At 50.0% G+C, this 18,977-nt stretch overlaps 1 protein-coding gene across 7 annotated transcripts; it reads right to left on the bottom strand.

Moving 5' to 3' along the window:
• Nucleotides 1-252: 252 nt before the first annotated feature.
• On the bottom strand, nucleotides 253-16,252 carry LOC142024877 (uncharacterized). Of its 7 annotated transcripts, none has more exons than XM_075017180.1 (6): nucleotides 16,117-16,252; nucleotides 15,148-15,276; nucleotides 11,145-11,257; nucleotides 7,143-7,269; nucleotides 4,775-4,888; nucleotides 253-3,450 (listed from the first exon to the last, which is right to left on the bottom strand). In XM_075017180.1, exons 2-6 carry the CDS (start codon nucleotides 15,158-15,160, stop codon nucleotides 2,450-2,452), a joined length of 1,368 nt encoding a protein of 455 aa, XP_074873281.1. In that variant the 5' UTR covers nucleotides 15,161-15,276; nucleotides 16,117-16,252; the 3' UTR covers nucleotides 253-2,449. The 7 variants fall into 7 exon arrangements, with proteins under 7 accessions (XP_074873281.1, XP_074873280.1, XP_074873282.1 ...); XM_075017179.1 differs by having other exon boundaries at nucleotides 253-3,453; XM_075017181.1 differs by lacking the exon at nucleotides 15,148-15,276 and having other exon boundaries at nucleotides 253-3,453; nucleotides 16,117-16,240.
• Between the last annotated feature and the right edge of the window lie 2,725 nt (nucleotides 16,253-18,977).

Below are 18,977 nucleotides of genomic sequence, written 5' to 3' on the forward strand. Positions count from 1 at the left end.
AGTGGGGGGACGTTCAGAGCCATGACCCCAACCTAGCCATGTGCTATAGTCCCTGGAAAAATCTGCAAAGGGAGCACCCCTTTGCTGCTCCCCCACCACAAGGGACAGGACCTTCCTTTGCCGTCTGGCACCACGGGGAATTGTTCCCTCCTTCTCCAAACACGCGTATGACCCATTGTCACAAAAGTGTGCCCTCAGCATTTGCAGCCTGCCGGCCACAGTTTTAGCATTTTCACGCTTGTGGTGGGCTGTTTTCAACAAAGATTTTTATTTGCATCTCTTTCTTACTTATTTACAATGGAAAAGGTTTGCAACACCCTATCACAAAGCACAAGAAAATCCCTCCAACCCTACACAAAGCAAAATTAAAATCCTTTAAGATATAATTGAAGATACACATCTCCTAGAATTGGAAGGGACCTTGTTAGCTCATCTATTCCAGTCCCCTGCCCTCTCAGCAGGACGAAGCACCATCCCTGACATCTATTTGCCCCAATCCCTAAATGGCCTCCTCAAGGATTGAGCTCACAATCCTGGGTTTAGAAGGCCAATGCTCAAACCACTGAGTTGTCCCTCTCTCTCCTGACACAAAGTCACTGTCCCTTCACCTCTAAGGAGACCAACACGTCCCTGACTAATTTTGGTATTTAATGGCGGCAGCTGCTCTGGCTGTTCATAAAACTCAGAGAGTTGCTCTACTTCCATCTCTCACCCATGAGTGAGGGTCTCTCCCTTTGCTATCACAGATATTGTGCACAATGCAGCAGGCACCTCCAGCCTTGTCCCCGGGCACCTCCGCCTTCCCTTCATTCTTCCAGATGCCCACTCCCCCGTCGTTCTGCAGCTCTGCCAGCTGTAACTGACAGAGCTCCTTTCTTGCCTCCAAGTGCTCAGTAAAAGGCTCCATCAGCCCTGGAAACAGAGGTAAGCTGGGGGTCTCGGAATGACAGCAGGAATTATACACCATTAGAACCGGACGGGACCTCAAGAAGTCATCAAATGCAGTCCCCTGCCCGCACCACAGGACCGAGCACCAGCTAGATCACATGACCAACGTCCAGAGCAGCACGTGGCACAAATTCCGGTCTGGAACGGGTTGAGCACCCTGGAAATTCCCAGCCCACCCGACACTGGACACCACAAGTGGCCCCAGTACAATGTGGGAGTTCAACCTTTCAAATTATTCTGTAGCTTCCTGTCTGCCACCAAGCATCACGAGCTGGCTTAGCAGCACCCGCCGAATAGCGGAACATGGAAACACCACCGCTGAAGGTATTTAAGGTGAGAGTAGACAAACCGTGGTCAGGGATGCTCTAGAACGGATGGTGCCTGTTCCTGCCATAAGGACAAGGGAATGAGGTCCCTTCCAGTCCTAGGATTCTATGATGGCCCTAAGAGTTGATTTACCAACATCAAAGAGGTTAGCAGTGGCCTGGAAGCTGCTGGAAGAGTAGCGTGCTTCCAGACAGTGATGGTTGGTCGACCTTCCTGCCGCTGAACCTTTTTCTGCAATCGGGGAAAACTGAGGGGCTTCTCTCCCGTATGGAGTCTCTGGTGTCAGATCACGTCTGAGGTCTGACTGATGCGCCTCTGGCACTGGGGGCATTTGTCAGGTTTTTCTCCCATGTGAATTTGAAGTCCAGCCCTTTTCCACACCAGGGCCAGCACTGGCAATTTTCAAGGAATGTGGCCGTTGTGATTCCGCTCGTCATCCATGGTCTGTTTGACTATCCAGCCTCAAAAGTTACTCCTCACTGCTCCAGCCCAGAAGAGAGAAGCCACTGAGGAAATATTCTTGCAAAAGTAACTGCTTGCTTTTGTTCTCCTCCTCCTCTGTTGTGTCACCCGTATTGTTGCAGCACCACTGGGGTTCTCTCAAGGCATCCAAAGCCACCCAGCTGCCTGACTGCCAATGCTCGTGTTTCCACTGTTTGTGTTAATGACTGTCAGGGTCACAGCATTCAGCAACGTCCCCTTCATGGAAACGGTGCTGGTTCGCAAAAGCCAGATGAGTGATGGGATGAAACAAGAGTAATCCTGAAATTCGTTAGTTTGAGCCAAGTCCCAGAATTCCAGTGGCTTTGGGTCACTATCCCGCAGTGCACCACGAGAGAATCTCAGAATACACGGATCCAAGTGGCAGAATATCGTCACCTGGTAAATAGTTTCAGAGGCGTAGCCGTGCTAGCCTGTAGTTTCACAAATAAATGTGTTAGGCTTAAAGGTACCACGGAACTGCTTGTTATGGGAGCATGGTAGATCTACCCAGAATGCAGTGCTGCGTGGATTCAGTTCTTCAAAAACGAGAGGACCTTAAGCCAGCCAAACAGAGCAGTGTGGTCATATTGCTTTCGGAAAAGTTATAGTGGATAAATACAACGCAAAATAAATGTCAGGCCTAGACACGTTCGTAACTGGTCTTAGGCAGGGCAATCGCCGAGTTCTCCTCCTAATGCGTAATAAGGCACGAGCTTTCTGGGTAGCTTTCCTCACACTCTGGGTTCTTACAAGGCCCTTCTCTCTTGTGGACTCTGTGGTGAGAATTAAGATGTGAGCGGCTGCTGAAGGTTTTCCCACAGTCAGGGCACCGATAGGGTCTCTCTCCAGTGTGGATTCTCTGGTGTATGATCAGGGCCGATTTTACACGGCACCTCTGCCGGCAGTAAGCACATTTATACGGTTTTTCTCCCGTGTGGGTCCGCTGGTGGGTGATCAGGTGGGAAGAGCAAGTGAAGCCTTTCCCGCAGATGGGACACTGGTACGGTCTCTCGCCCGTGTGGATTCTCTGATGGACGATCAGGGCCGAGCTGTCACTGGATCTTTTCCCGCAGTCGGGGCAGCTGAAGGGCTTCTCTCCCGTGTGGAGTCTCTGGTGTCTGATCAGGTCTGAGCTCTGATTGAAGCTCCGCTGGCACTGGGGGCATTTGTAGGGTTTCTCTCCTGTGTGGATTCGCTGGTGTTTAATAAAGGTGGAGTTGGCGGTGAAGCTTTTTCCACATTCGTGGCATTTATAGGGTCTCTCGCCGGTGTGGATTCTCAGGTGTGTAACAAGGTTTGGGCTCTGGTTGAAGCTTTTCCCACACTGGGGGCACTGATAGGGTTTCTCTCCTGTGTGAATTCTTTGATGGATAAGCAGGTGGGAATGACTACTGAAACTTTTCCCGCACTCACCGCACAAGCTCGGTCTCTCTCCCACCTGGATCCTCTTGATTCTGGTCTTCTTGAGGCGCTTCAGACTTCTCCTACAATTAGTGGCTTTATCCACTTTCTTCACCGGCTGGTTTCCCAGCGGCCTCACTGTGCTACACTGACTCTCACAGGTCTTTCCTTGCTCAAGGCTCCAACCAATGTTTCCTTTGGATCCTGCCAACGGCATCCCAGGATGTTTCACTGGCTCAGGACCACCCAGCCGGTGACTTGCTTCCTCCTTCTCATTCTTGATTCTGTCAGCTGCTGGGATAAAAAGGAAACCCAGCGTGAATGGTTCTGTGTGCCGAGGAGTAAGGAAAACTCAGAATGGAGAAAGGCAAAGGTGACCATGGTGGGCTGGGGGAAGGCAGGGGAGTAAATAAATCCAATTAATTGTTGGGGAGATGAAAAAATTCAGGTGCTGAATTCACCCAAATCCTTTCACAGAAGAGAGGAAAAAAATCCATGCAGCCCACTGAGCGTGCATAGGAAAGTGCAGCCAAAGTTGTGGGATTTCTCTGTCGGGGTGGATGGAAAGTCATGAATGACGTGTCTTGCGGACATGACACCTACTGGGGATGATCCAGAACTCAGAGAACATATGGGGACCTGGTTGGAATCCCAGGGCAGGTCTACACAGCCCAGTAACTTTGAAAAAACAGCCGTTGTTTCCAAATAACTTTCCTACTAACTGTGAAATAGAGGTTGCCTTATTGTGAAATAGGTAAACCTTGTTTCACGAGGAAGAGAACCTATTTCGAAATAGGGGCTGTTACGACAGGGAATAGAGCCTATTTCGAAATAAGCCATAGTGCAACCCATGGCTCTATCTCAAGACACGTTCTGCTTTGTGTATATAATGTGTTTTCAAATAGCTAAGTGCCATTTTGAAATGCATTTTTGTGTGCAGCAGCATTATTTCAGAATAGCTATTCCAGAGTAGCTTATTTTTCCAATAAGGCTGCTGCATGGTCATGCTCCTTTATTCAGCAACATGAGAATATGTCTGATATACAGGAGTAGTCTGTGGACTGGCCTGGTGGTGCAGGCAGATATGGGTGGACATGCAGATGTAGATGCATTGGAGGGGAGGGCGAAGGGCAACCAAAATAATTTGGAGGCTGGAGCACATGACCAACAAGGAGAGGCTGAGGGATTTGGGCTTATTTAGTCTGCAGATGAGATAGGAGGGGTGATTTGAAAGCAGCCTTCAACTTCCTGCAGGGGGGCTCTAAAGAGGGTGGAGAGAGGCTGTTCTCAATGGTGACAGATGGCAGAACAAGGAGCAATGGTCTCAAGTTATGGGGCGGAGGGGTGTGTGTCTAGGCTGGATATTAGGAAAAAAAAACCTCTTTCCCCAGGAGGGTGGCGAAGCACTGGAATGTGTTACCTGGAGAGGTGGTGAAATCTCTATCCCTAGATGTTTGTAAGTTCTGGCTTGACAAACTCCTGGCTGGGATGATTTAGTTGGGGTTGATCCTGCTTTGGGCAGGGGGCTGGACTAGATGACCTCCTGAGTCCCCTTCCAGCCCTAGGGTTCTATGATTCTATGATTTTCTGAGTTGTTTTTAACTGAGACCCTCACCTGTGTGGCTGTATCTCAGGAATCCCCTTTCCTCTGAGCCCCGGAGATCCAGGACCCACGGCTCTTCTCCGTGTTCCAGCTGGGAGATCACCTCGGGTCTGGGCATCGGAAAGCCTGGTCCGGGAGAAAATGAACAACTGAGACGTCCCATGGCTTTAAGGAAGTCCCATGGCCTGTGATCAGACTACATGGTTATTGTCCCTTTCAGCTGTCCCATCTATGATTCTTTGAGATCAAGGTAAATAACATGTGTGGAGAATAGCTCCATGTAGAAAATTTAGTCATTCTGACCCTGGCACGGGTGGAACATGCAGGGGAACATGGCCGCAAAGCTCATTTGGGAGTCAGATGAATGTGTATGTTGGTGAGAAAAGTGTTGTAACTTTAGGACCTCCAGAGAGAGGAACTGGATCCATCAGACAGAGCCTTGGTGCTAAGTCATTTGCCTGCCTCTAAATATCCAGTGACCTCTCCGTGGACAGGGCTGGTCCCAAGAAGAGAGGGGAAAGAGATGCTCTGTATGCACATGGGCGTGTGACTATGACAAGCTAGTCCTGTCCTGCCCTTTGAAGCCTCTAAGGGGAGGGATAGCTCAGTAGCCAGGTTACTGGCCTTGTAAACCCAAGGCGGTGAGCTCAGCCCTTAAGGGGGCTATTTAGGGATCTGGGGCAAACAGCATTTAGAAAAAATCTGTCTAGCATGGTGATAGGTCCTGGCATGAGGGCAGGGAACTGGACTTGATGACCTCTCAAGGTTCCTTCCAGCTCTATGAGCTATGTCTATCTCCACACTTGGGTTGCAGGAATTTGCACCTCCAGTATGTATGTGGCTTCCCCTACTGCATGGGAGGCGGTGTGGAGAGACCCAGTCTGTCTGGCTAGGTCTACACTACAAGACACATTCAAATGTATTAAAAATTGATTTTATAATGTCGGTTTTTTATTCGATTTTGAGAATCCTCACCTCCCACAGGCTTAGTGCGACACATTGCTTCCACACTGCAATCACCAAAGATCGACTGCTGCAGCAGTGCATTGTGGGATCCTCTCCCACAGCTCCCTCAGCCCCACTTGCTGAGCCGGGAGCCAGGTGCAGCAGTCCTGGTCAGTTTCCTGCCTCCCGCCAATGGCAGGGAGCTGGGAGCCAGGTGCCGTGCTTTGTTTTGTGGGACACACATGGGACACTTCTGGGGGCTAATAAATCCAAATGGAAGACATGGTGCTTCCACGTTAGCCTTTATTCGACATTTTAAACTCGAGATTAACATTGACTTTTTGTTATCGATATCAGGGCAGACTAAATCGAGCTAACGACATCGACAGTGAGGACGGTGACGTTTTAATTTCAAGCTAACGCCTTTAAATTCGATTTTATCTCACAGTGTAGACGCAGCCTCTTACTCCATTCTGCGCTCTGGTAGACTGGGCCATCCGCCCTTCAGCAACCACAGGTGGGAAACAGCCTTACCCGCCACGTAGGACAGATTCAGCCAGCAGCAGAGAGTTGCACAGGGGGCTGAGGCTTGTCAGGTTTTGGTAAATGGAAAAGGACCAGCCTCAGAAAGGCATGATGGGAAAAAATAAAAGTTCCTCCCTTACAGATAAATGCTGCACTGGGGGACATGATAGCAGTTTTCAGGTATCTAAAAGGATGTCATAAGGAGGAGGGAGAAAACTTGTTCTCTTTGGCCTCTGAGGATAGAACAAGAGGCAAGGGGCTTAAACTGCAGCAAGGGAGGTTTAGGTTTACTGCCAGATTAGGAAAAACTTCCTGACGGTCAAACACTGGAATAAATTGCCTGGGGAGCTTGTGGAATCTCCATCTCTGGAGATATTTAAGAACAGGTTAGATAAATGTCTGTCAGGGATGGTTTAGACAGTACTTGGTCCTGCCATAAGGGTAGGCAGCTGGACTCAATGGCCTCTCAAGGTCTCTTCCAGTGCTAGTATTCTATGATTCTATGATAGCCGGAAGCAGAAAGGGACCAACTGCTAAGAGCTGGTCAGTGCTGTGCCTGGCACAAGAGGTGGAAAAGGTACCCAAAAACTTACTTGAGTAAAAGTACAGCTGCCGGGGAAGAGAGGTACTTAAGTACAAGTCAATGGTGGCCCTCTGGAAAACAACTCGAGTCAAAGCACCCACATCACATCTCAAGTGTACACAAGTATCCAGAAGTGAAAGCCGCTGTCTTTTACTCAAGTAACTTCTGGGGTGCTTTTCCCATCTCTGCCTTGCATCAGTCCCTGAGGGCATAACCGGAGCCTGTTTAAATGTAAGGGAAGGGGAAAGAACCCAGATCACAAGCCAACAGGGCATTTCAGAGGGAGCTGTCCCAGCTGTTAGTACAGGTGGGCACAGGAATCCTTACCCAGCGAGGTCACCGTCTTGTAGTTCTCCCGTATGACCTCCCTGTAGAGGGCTCTCTGAGTGGGGCCCAGCAGGGCCCATTCGTCCTTGCTGAAATACACAGCCACCTCCTCGAAGGTCACCGGTTCCTGAAAACGAGAATTATCCCTCCCTTCAGCAGCTGCTGCTCCAGCCCTAAACCTGCTGTTTACAGGGGAGGGCGGCCAAAAATGTAAAAGCTCTGGGTGGTGCACAGAGAAAGAATCCCATCCTGCGACCAGCAGCCTGGAGGTTTCCAGGTGTGGGAAGATCGAGGCCTCGTCACTCCCAGCAGACAGGCAGAGGGCTATTCACATCTATCACGCGCCTACTTGCCAAAGCTGGAGACAGGCAGAGACCCAGAGCAAGGACCAGGGACAGAGCTCAAGTAGAAACCCAAAGGCTCCCCGCCACCACCCATCCTAGGCAGCTGGATAGGAAGAGAAGAGGGGAGGGGACGAGGAACAATGAATGGAAGCCGAACTGACACAATGGAGCAGTCGGCTCCTAGGAAACAGTGACTCTGGCAAAGATCTTGGGGTCATGATGGATAATCAGCTAAACGTGAGCTCCCACTGCGATGCTGCTGCCAGAAGAGCTAACGAGATCCCAGGAAGCACAAGCAGAAGACTGGCCTGTAGGCACAGAGAGGTTATTTTATCTCCGCCGTTGGCACAGGTGTGACGGTTGCTGGAACCCTGAGCCCAGCTGTGGTGCCACCATTCCAGGAGGCAGATAAATTGGAGAGGGTTCAGAGAACAGCTGTGAGAATGATCAAAGGGTTAGAAAACCTGACTAAGAGTGAGAGGCTCAAGGAGCGCCATCTGTTTAGCTCCACAAAGGGAGGGTTCAGAGGTGACTTGATGGAGGTCTATAAAATACCTGCCTAGAGACCGTCCATGGGTGGAAAAAATCGACACGTGGGTGGAAAAGATTAGAGGGAACATTGTAGAGTAGAGAGGACATTTATAAAATCTGTGCATGACACCAAGATGGGAGGAGCTGCGATCACATGGGAGCACAGGATTAGAATTCAAAACCGCCTTGACAAATTGGATAGAAAGCATCAAGGTAAAACGTTAGTAAAGACAAGTGCAAAGTACTACATGCTGGCAGGAAAAAATCACATGCACAGCTACAAAATGGGGAATACCTGGGTACACATGGCCCTGCTGTAAAGGATCTCGGGGGTTACAGAAGATCACAAAGGCTATGTCTACACAGCAAAGTTGTTTTGAAATAACAACAGCTATTCTGAAATAACTTGGCTAGCGTCTTCACAATGCAATAGCTATTTTGAAATAATTTTGAAATAGTGGCTGCCTTATTTTGAAATAGGTAGACCTCATTGTACAAGAAACAAAACAGATATTTCAAAACAGGGGCTGTGTAGTCAGGGAATACCCCCTCTTTCAAAATAAGCCATAGCACGACCAATGGCTCTACTTCAGAATAGGCTCTACTGTTTGTAGACACGCTATTTCGGAATAAGGTTTGCCTATTCCGGGGCCTCCCTGTAGTGTGGACACATAATTCTGGAATAGTTTATTTTGGGATAATAACTCCGGAATAAGCTACTCCGGAATAACTCTGCTGTGTAGACAGACCCGAACCGAATGTGGTGCAGTCACAAAACCACTAATATCATCCCAGCGTGGTTTAAGAGGAGTGCTATATATAAGAAAGGAGAGGTAGCCGCTGCACTCTCCTCAGTACTGGTGACCAGGGTTCCCTCTCATTTTTTCCCTGTCCATGAGCAGAAGAAATATTTTAGCGTGCACCCAGGCAAGTGCAGATTTTTACCCAACATTGGGCCAGCCGCTAAGCTTAGGGAGGACTAACGACCTGCCAGAGTTTGGCAGAAAGCAGCACGTTTATTACGCTGATAATGAAGCTCAAGAAAGTGGGGGACGGGGCTCACATTCACACCCACGCATTCATACTCCTGCGCCCAGGCGCTGGAGATGCCAGGATCCCCCCCAGGCCAGGCACCGTGCTGGAGAAAAGTTTTCCCGAGGCTGGTTGGAATGTGACGTGACGGGCCACTGGCCAGGCCATCCGGGCGAAGGGCCTTCCCGGGAGGTGCAATCTTGTGAGCGTGCCCCTGCAGTGCCTGGCTCCTTCCCCTTTTAAGGACCTGCTCCTTCTGCTCTGTGGCTAGAGATGTCTTGGCCGTGTCTGGTTGGTCAAACCCCACCCCAGGCAGGGTCCATGCATGGGGCATGTGATTGTCCCAGATGCTTTTGTCTACCTGGGAGCTTTGCTGATCTCCCAGCTTCTCAGACAGCCCATTCATCCCACCACACATCTCAGGAGAGGGTGGAGGGAAAGCCACCTCCCAAGCATTCAGTAAGGCAGGAAGCGGGAGGTGTAACAGGCTTTTTAGACATACAGATCACTGCTGCTCCTACCATATGGATATGCACCACTAATAGAAATGCAGGCTGCTGGCTGGGGCCCTCTGTTAATCAGGGAACGCCGCTGATGTCCAGTTTTCGGTACTACCCTTTCGGAAAAACGTGGACAAACTGGAGAGCCCAGAAGAAAGCAACATGGATGAGGAACGGCTTAGAACACCTGAGCCACACGGGTCTAGGTTAATAAGGCCGGATAGGTTTCCTCCTGATAAAAGAAACCTAGAGGGAGATCTCATAACAGTCTTTCAAAACAGTCTTCAAACATTTTTGTAAAGAGGATGGAGATTAACTGTTCTCTACATCCACTGAAGGTAGGACAAGAAGTAACAGGTTTCATCTGCAGCAGGGGAGATTTAGGTGAGATACTGGGGGAAAACTATCTAATTCGGAGAGTTAAGCTCTGCAGGAGGCTTCTAAGGGAGGCGGTGGGATCTCCATGGAGGCTTTTACAAACAGATCAGACAAACCAGGGATGCTCTAGGTCAGGGGTGAGCCAAGTGGTGGGTGGGCGCGAAATTCTGTAAAGTGCTGGGTCTCAGGCTCAAACATCTTCTTAAAAATGTTGAAATCTGTGGCCGTTTTTATGGCCGTGTATTCATGGATTCATAACCTTTTTACACTCTACAGACATATTTTCTGGCAGATACCCAAGGGTGGGTTTGTTTTTTTTTTCCACGTGAACAAAACCGCAATTTCCATTGGGTTCCATTAGACAGGCTGGGGGGCCCTGCTCATTGAAGGGATGAAAAGTTTTGCCCAACCTAAAAAGTTTGCTCCACCCCTGTTCTAAGTCGGCGGTTCCCCACCTGGGGTCGGTGGACCACCGGCGGTGTTGCAGGGGATCCATGAAAAAAATAAAAGAGAAATCAAAATGATCCTGGAAAATAAGTTTTAAATAAATCACAACATTGCGATCAAGGATGATTTTCAAATTGAATCTCTTCCAATCATGTTATGAATGGCTGCCTGAAAATCTATGCGCTGGTTTCCTTTTCCGTGCAATGAAGTGTACCTAGCAGCTAGCATTGGCTCTGATGGGGGTCTGCGCTAGTGAAAAGTTTGGGAACTACTGTCCTAGGTCTAGTTGGTTCTGCCTCTGTGCAGGAGACCAGATTAAATGATTATCATAGAGTCACAGACCCCCAGGGCTGGAAAGGACCCTCACAAGGTCATCGAGTCCAGCCCCCTGCTTAAAGCAGGACCAACCCCAACTAAACCATCCCAGCCAGCGCTTTGCCAAGCCAGGACTTAAAAGCCTCTAGGGATGGAGATTCCACCACCTCTCTAGGCAACGCATTCCAGTGCTTCACCACCCGCCTGGGGAAATAGTTTTGCCTAATATCCAACCTACACCTCTGTAACTTGAGACCATTGCTCCTTCTTCTGCCGTCTGTCCCTCACTACTGAGAACAGCCTCTCTCCATCCTCTTTCAAGACTTCTCGTGGTCCCACCCACCTCGTTGTTTCCGGGTCTCTATGGCTGTCTCCTGGGGCTGCAGATCTGGGGGCCACTTTCATATTCCTCCCCCTGGGGTACTGACGGCCTTTTCCTCCTTCCCATCACCTACCCCCTCCGCGACACGCTGGGAAACTCCTAGCTGAGCTGCCGCGGCAGTTGCCATTTTCCATTCCCCAAGGGGACGGCTCGATCCGGAGTGAAGTGTGGACGTGATTCTGCAGCCTGGCAGGGTGAGAAGGGAAAGTGCAGAAAAGGCTGGTCAGTTTCACCCACCCAGGTGCCTTCCCAGCAGACAGACAGATCGAGGCTTTGCAATTTGGGGTCAGTTTGTTACTGCACAGACCAGGCCTTTTCCCTGGGACTAAACCCACTGAGAAGCCGCTTACGGGAATTCCCTCCTCACACACACCCCACACCCCCAGCACTGTCCTTGGGGGAGCTGAAATCGACTGTCAATCACGGGAGAGAAAAGTGCAAAGTCTGAGCAGATTTTATATAACTATTTGGGAAATAAGCAGCAACTGGTCCCCACCCGCCATGGGCAGCAGGAAGCTCAGAGCATCACCGATTCACTAGGGCCTGGGGGAGGGTGGAGATGGAAGGTTCTGTGGGGGTCGCAGGGGGCAGGTGATGGGCAGCTGGTGGTTGAGGGAAGTTGAGTTGAACTAGAGTTTATCATTTGAACCTATAGTAAAGAGACTCTGAAAGAATTCCACAGAGGCTTTAACAACCTGCACCCCACTGTCAATCTCAGGCTTGACTATCCCACAGGAGAGATTTGTTTCCTGGACACCACAGTACAAATCACTGATGGCCACATCGACACCGCTCTCTACCAGAAACCCACTGACTGCTACACTTACCTACATGCCTCCAGTTTCCACCCAGCACACACCACATGATCCATCATTTATAGTCAAGCCCTTAGATACAATCGCATCTGCTCTGATCCTACTGACAGAGACCAGAAATTTCAAGATCTCCACCAAGCATTCACAAAATTTAATTACCCACTGGGAGAGGTCAAAAAACATAGTGACAGGGCCAGATGAACACCCAGAAACCAGCTACTTCAAGACAGATCAATAACAGAACACCACTTGTCATTGCCTATAGCCCCCAGCTCAAACGCCTGCAACGAATCATTAAAAACCTACAACCTATTCTAGATCACGGCGCTACACTCTGTAAGGCCCTAGGTGACAGGCCTGTTCTCTGCTAAAGACAACCTCCTAACCTAAGAAAGATTTCTCACTAGCAACCACAGGCTGCACCACAATAATACTAACTCTGGAACTTTTCCTTGCAACAAACCCCGCTGCCAAGTTTGTCCACATGTTTATTCTGGGGATACCATCACTGGACTTAACCACGTTAGTTACAACATCAAGGGCTCAGTCTCGTATACCTCGATCAATATTATATATGCCATTATGTGCCAGCAATGCCTCTCTTCTATGTACACTGGACAAACACTGGCAAACACTTTGCCAAAGAATGAATGGACACAGAGCAGACATCGGGAACCTTAATACACGTGAGCCAATCAGTGAGCACTTCAATGGAGTGGGCCATTCTGTTAAAGACCTGAGAATATGGTCCTACAACAAAGAGACTTTGAAAACAGATTGCACAGGGAGATTTGTGAACTGGGGTTCATATTCAAACTCGACACATTGACACTTGGTATGAACAAAGACAGCCATTATCTCATGCGTTACAAAGATTGTTTTCCTTCCTTTGGTGTTCATAATTATTTCAGGCACAACACAACATCCCCCACCCCTCACCTTCAGTTCTATGTACTCGCTTTGTCAGTTTTTACTGCAATTATTTTTTTTTGGACCTCTGTACTTATAGATGTCACTCTGTACTGGAAATGCGACAGATCTGAAGAAGTGGGTCTGTCCCATGAAAGCTCATCACCTATAAATCAAATTGTTAGTCTTTAAACTGCTACGACTGCTGCTTTGTTTTGTTAGAATACAGACGAACATGGGTACCTCTCTGTTAGAGTTTCTCTCGCCAACCTCCCTCTGTGAAGCCGGCCACGTAAGTCGATTGCAGATAAGTCGATTCTAGCTTCACAATTGACTTACTTACTTAGGATAGACCAAGCCTCATTGGAGGGCACTGGCTCCACCTACTTGCCCAGAAGGGCCCTCCAATCTGGGTTACTGACTCAGGGCAAGTTTCCTTTAAAAATGAAGAGAAGGTGCTGAAGTTAAAAGGAATGGGGAAAAAATACCCAGTCCAAGAAGATTTTTAAAGAACCGAACAGGTAATGAGCTCTCTCCTGCCATCCACCTCCAACTTCTGACAAGCAAAGGCCAGGGTGGTGAAGCACTGGAATGCGTTACCTAGAGAGGTGGTGGAATCTCCATCCCTAGAGGTTTTTAAGTCCCAGGTTGACGAGGTCCTGGCTGGGATGAATTAGTGGGGGCAGGTCCTGCTTGAAGCAGGGGGCTGGACTAAATGACCTCCTGAGGTCCCTTCCAGCCCTGGGATTCTATGATGACTCTCATCCGGTGGTGTCCAACACGCCAGCCACTATCCACAGGTGGCTCTTTGGCTGGTTGAGTGTGATTAGTTGGCTCGAACAATAAATACATTTTCAGAATAAAAAAAACAAAAAAGCCGTCCAGTAGCACTTTAAAGACTAACAAAATAATTTATTAGGTGATGAGCTTTCGTGGGACAGACCCACTTCTTCAGACCATAGCCAGACCAGAACAGACTCAAGATTTAAGGCACAGAGAATCAAAAATAGTAATCGAGGTGAGCAAATCAGAGAGTAGAAGAGCAGAACTGTGGGGGGCAGTCAAGAATTACACTAAGCCGAGTATGCAAAAGAGCTCCTATAATGACCCAGAAAATTCACAACCCAGTTGAAACCACATGTTAATGTGTCGAATTTGAATATAAAAGAGAGTTCAGCAGCCTCTCCTTCCAGACTGTTGTGAAAAATCCTCTTCAGTAAGATGCAAACTTTTAAGTCATTAACAGAATGGCCCACTTCATTAAAATGCTGGCTGACCGCTTTGTGGATCAGGAGTGTTTTTATGTCTGCTTTGTGCCCACTAATTCTTTGTCTAAGAGGGTTTAAAGTCTGTCCGATATACAAAGCATCTGGGCATTGTTGGCATATGATGGCATATATGATGTTAGTTGAGGAACATGAGAATGTGCCCGTGATTCTGTGACTAACCTGGATAGGTCCAGTGATGGTATCTCCAGAACAGATACATGGACAAAGCTGGCAGTAGGCTTTGTTGCAAGGAAAGTTCCAGGACTGGTGTTCCTGCTGTATAGACTGTGGTTGTGGGTGAGAATCCTCCTAAGGTTGGGGAGTTGTCTCTAGGAGAGAACAGGCCTAACCTAGGGCCTTCTGGAGTGTGGCACCCTGATTAAGGATAGGTTGTAGGTCTTTAATAATGTGTTGCAGTGGGTTGAGTTGGGGGCTGTAGGTAATGACCAGTGGTGTTCTGTTATGGGCTTTTTTGGGCCTGTCTTGGAGTAGCTGGTCTCTGGGTATTCGTCTGGCCCTGTCAATTTGCTTTTTTTTTTCCTCTTGGTGAGTAATTCAGGTTCATGAATATTTGGTAAAGATCTTGTAGTTTTCGGTCTCTGTCAGTAGGATCAGAGCAAATCATACCTATGGGCTTGACTGTAAACAATGGATCTGATTATGTGTGCAGGATGGAAGCTAGAAGGGTGTAGGTAAGTGTATTTTATATATATATATATATATATAATATCATTTTCAGAATAACATGGCTTGTTCGTTACAGAACTGGCTGGACACCAGGGTTCTAATCACATCTCTGCCACTAGCATACGAGAGTAATGGGATGGGAACATAACCCGCCAACCCTGCGAAATGAAACAGGGCATGAAATTTGGCAGCCCTTCCTCCCTCCGTGGTGGGGCATCCGTAGAGCTGTTAACGAAGTCCTGGGATTGTCAGAGACATATTATCTGACAGCACAGGCTTTTTTTTTTCCCTTAATAGAAAACACACAAATATTCATCCCCTCATTCTGCCTGTGGCCATCGGAAAGGATTAGGCCGTTTCCTCTAAATAGCAAAACCATAGAGGGCCTGCTCCTTACCAGAGAAGCACATGGCTCCTTTTCGGGGGCGTCACATTATTGGCAGGAAGAAGATCCTCCGACCAAGCGGGGGTAAAAGAGCACGTTGACCCTGTGTTCACCTCTGGGCAATGGGAAAGCTCCCACTGGCTGGAGGATGTGGACAGATTTTAAAACTCAGAACTCTCTCTCTCTCTCACCCACGCTCCTCCTGGAGGGGTCACTCCCCTGGGCAGAGGGGATGGAGTCCGTCACAATTCATTGCATTCCAGCCCCTGCCCTCACTATACCTGACAGATTTTTTTTTTGTTTGCAACCTAACCTGCCCCTGACCCTCGAGACGGCCCCTCCCGGGTTGAACTCACAGCCCTGGGTTTGGGAGACTCCCAAAATAATTTATTTGGAGAGGCGCTTTCCTGGGGTAGCCCCAACAGCTCCAGATCCGCAGAAGTGGCTCTGCCCCACCAAAGCTGGTCGCCAAATCAATTCTTCCGTTAGCCTTTCAAGCCGCTGCTTGGCAGCGGGTTTGTTTCATTAGAATACAGATTGGCACAGGCAGGTGTCTGTTACTGTGAAGCCTGGTGGTGGTGAGGCCAATGCTCTAACCACTGAGCCATCCAGCCCCCTCATAATACCTCCTGTCCCCCCCACCTCCTTTTCCTACCCCCTCCGGTCTCATTTTTCACCCCCTTCCCTTCCAGACCTCCCCGTCCGCCCCCCAGAGACACACAAGAGAAACCCTCTGGGTGCCCCCCTCACACGTGGCCCCTGTCGCAGGCAGCTCCTGGCTGGGGCACTTCCTCCAGCTGGATTAACACAGCGGGATGCTGCATTCCGGGGCGCTGCCCCTGCACCCCCTGGCTTGCAGGGAGGGCCCCGCAGACACAGGGGGTGCAGTCTGGGGTGGGGGGAGGGGCTGGGGAGGGGCTCCCACCCCCACCCCCAGCCCCCACCCCTCTGTGCATGCCCCCGCCCAGCCCCCTCACTCACCTGGGCTCTGCCCGGCAGGGACTGGGGTGGACAGGCGCAGCGGCTGGTCCGTCCGGCCAGCTCCCGGCCGCGGCTCCGAGCCCCACCCCGGCGTCCTGCGCCCGGGGAGACCCAGCCGGGCTGCAGCGCGGCCAAGCACAGGCGGCCGCGATCGCTCCCAGAGCTGGGAGTCCCCCCCCACCCCCACCCCACCGCGTCCCGCCCCCGGTGGGTCTGCCCCCCCCCCCCCCCCGCACGTCTGGGATCGGGGCGTCGTTCCTCGGGGGTCGCGGAGACCCTAGAAGGGGCCCCGCAGCAGGAGCTGCCCCTCCTTTGCGTGGGTGGGAGCCAGCCTGCAGGGGGCGCTCGGCTCCCCCGTGGGGGGGGGTGGAATATTTCGGGGATCCCCCCCCTCCAGTTCCCACGGGCTGCTGGGATGCCTGGCCAAATAGAGCAGCAGCAACTGCTTCCTTTGCAAAGCTGGTGCGCTTATTATTTTTTTCCTTTTTGCACTTCCGTTTAAACAGAAAGGTCACAGGCCCGGCGGGGGGAAGCCACTTCTCCCAGGAGACCCCCTGGCCTTACACCGCAGGATCTGCCTCCTCCCCGCTTTCCTGCCCACCTGGGATCCAGCCCCCGCTCTCTGCTCTGCCCCAGCCCTGCTCCTGCTTCCCCACCCCTTCTGCACCAGCCTGAGAAACTCCCCCCCCCCCGAAGCTAAACCTAATCAGAAGGGGGTGGGGGTACCCCAAGAGTTACTTGAGTAAAAATGCAGCTGCTTTCACGCCTGGATATTTGAGCGCAATCAAGATGGGGGGGGTGCTGTTACTCAAGTAGTCCTGTGGCACCTTATAGACTAACATTTGTTAGTCTATAAACTTCCACAGGACTTCTTGTTGTTGTCGAAGATACAGAGTAACCCGGCCACCTCGCTGATACTTTACTCTAGTAGTTTTCCAAATGGATCTGGGCGGCTTGTACTTAAGTACTCCCTCCTCCCCCGAGAACAGTGGGACTTTTACTCAAGTAACTTGAACTGTGCCTAGATTGGGGGGTTTTGTTTTCCCCCTTCAGTTAGCTGGAAAAAATCTGATCACTAGAAGCAATTTTGTCCATGATCAGTGTCCCCTGTAAGGCGAGGCCAGGAGAGATGCACTTGCTCCCCAGCTGATTGGCAGAGCACCCACAGCCAGCAGCCTGGGTTTCTATTGGTGGTGCACATCCACACATGTTTTGGTGCAAGTAACAAAATTTATCCTGCCTGACCAATCTGATTAGCTTCTATGACTAGGTAACCGGCTCTGTGGACATGGGGAAGTCAGTGGATGTGATATACCTTGACTTCAGCAAGGCTTTTGATACGGTCTCCCACAACATTCTTGTCCATAAGTTAAGGAAATATGGATTGGATCCTTGGACTATAAAATGGATAGAAAGCTGGCTTGATGGTCGGGCCCAACGGGTAGTGGTCAATGGCTCGTTATCTGGATGGCGGTCGGTTTCAAGCGGAGTGCCGCAAGGCTCGGTTCTGGGACTGGTGTTATTCAACATCTTTATTAATGACCTGGATGAGGGACTGGGTTGCACCCTCAGCAAGTTTGTGGATGACATAAAACTAGGGGGAGAGGTAGATACATTGGAGGGTAGAGAGAGAAACCAGAGTGACCTGGATAAATTGAAGGACTGGGCCAAAAGAAATCTGATGCAGTTCAACAAGGAGAAGTGTAGAGTCCTGCACCTGGGGCGGAAGAATCCCAAGCATTGTTATAGGCTGGGAACCAACTGGCTCAGCAGCAGTACAATGGAAAGGGACCTAGGGGTTATGGTGGATGGAAGGCTGGATATGAGTAAACAGTGTGCCCCTGTAGCCAAGAAGGCTAACGGCATAGTGGGGTGCATTAGGAGGAGCATTTCGAGCAGATCTAGAGAAGTAGTTATTCCTCTTTATTTGGCACTGGTGAGGCCACATCTGGAATATTGTGTCCAGTTTTGGGTCCCCCCCGTATAAAAAGGACATGGATTTGCTAGAGCAGGTTCAGCGAAGGGCAACAAACATGATTAAGGGGCTGGAGCATAAGACCTATGAGGAGAGGCTGAGGGATTTGGGCTTGTTTAGTTTACTGAAGAGAAGACTTAGAGGTGATTTAATAGCAGCCTTCAACTTCCTGAAGGGGAGCTCTAAAAAGGAGGGTGAGAAACTGTTCTCAGTGGTGTCAGATGGCAGAACAAGGAGCAATGTTTCAGAAGCTGAAGAGGGAGAGGTGTAGGTTAGATATCAGGAAAAACTACTTCCCCAGGCGGGTGGTGAAGCACTGGAATGTGTTGCCTAGAGAGGTGGTGGATTCTCCATCCCTTGAAGTTTTTAAGTCCCGGCTGGACAAGGTCCTGGCTGGGATGACTTAGTGGGGGTTGATGCTGCTTGAAGGAGGGGGCTGGACTAGATGACCTCCTGAGGTCCCTTCCAGCCCTGTGATTCTGTGATTCGCCCAGGATGGGAAAAATTAGAGGGAACATTGAAGGTCGGCTCTAAACAAAAGGATGCAGGTGTTTGAAAATAACACCCAGGCGTCCCGGGCCCCATGACGAAATGTCACACGCAAGAGCTGTGATCCCCGCAAGCTGAGCACATGGGCAGTCACCCAGGAGAGATTGAGGTGCCACCCAGCTGATTAGCAAAGCGCACAGCTGGCAGCCTGTGTGTCTATGGGTGGTGCACATCAGTGCATCCCTTGGTGGGCATAACAAAATTTATTCTGCTCATGGATGTAGGAAAACACCCTGCCCACGAGGTAAGCTAGTCCTGGCCATCCCGCATCTGGTATTTAAATGGTCCTAGTGGACAATGGTTAGAATTTGGATCTGCAATTTTGGTTACAAAGTGG

This window comes from Carettochelys insculpta, chromosome 22 (assembly GCF_033958435.1).
Source record: "Carettochelys insculpta isolate YL-2023 chromosome 22, ASM3395843v1, whole genome shotgun sequence".
In the NCBI taxonomy this organism is placed as follows: Eukaryota; Metazoa; Chordata; order Testudines; family Carettochelyidae; genus Carettochelys; species Carettochelys insculpta.

Excerpts from the sequence above, each read along its gene's own strand:
- LOC142024877 (XM_075017176.1), bottom strand. The coding sequence starts at position 7,090 with ATGCCCTGTTGGCTTGTGATCTGGGTTCTTTCCCCTTCCCTTACATTT. Across the intron at positions 4,889-6,825 it reads GCAGCTGTACTTTTACTCAA|GCTTTCCGATGCCCAGACCC; the intron begins GTAAGTTTTTGG and ends CTCCCGGACCAG. Across the intron at positions 3,454-4,774 it reads CCTGAGATACAGCCACACAG|CAGCTGACAGAATCAAGAAT; the intron begins GTGAGGGTCTCA and ends TTTTTATCCCAG.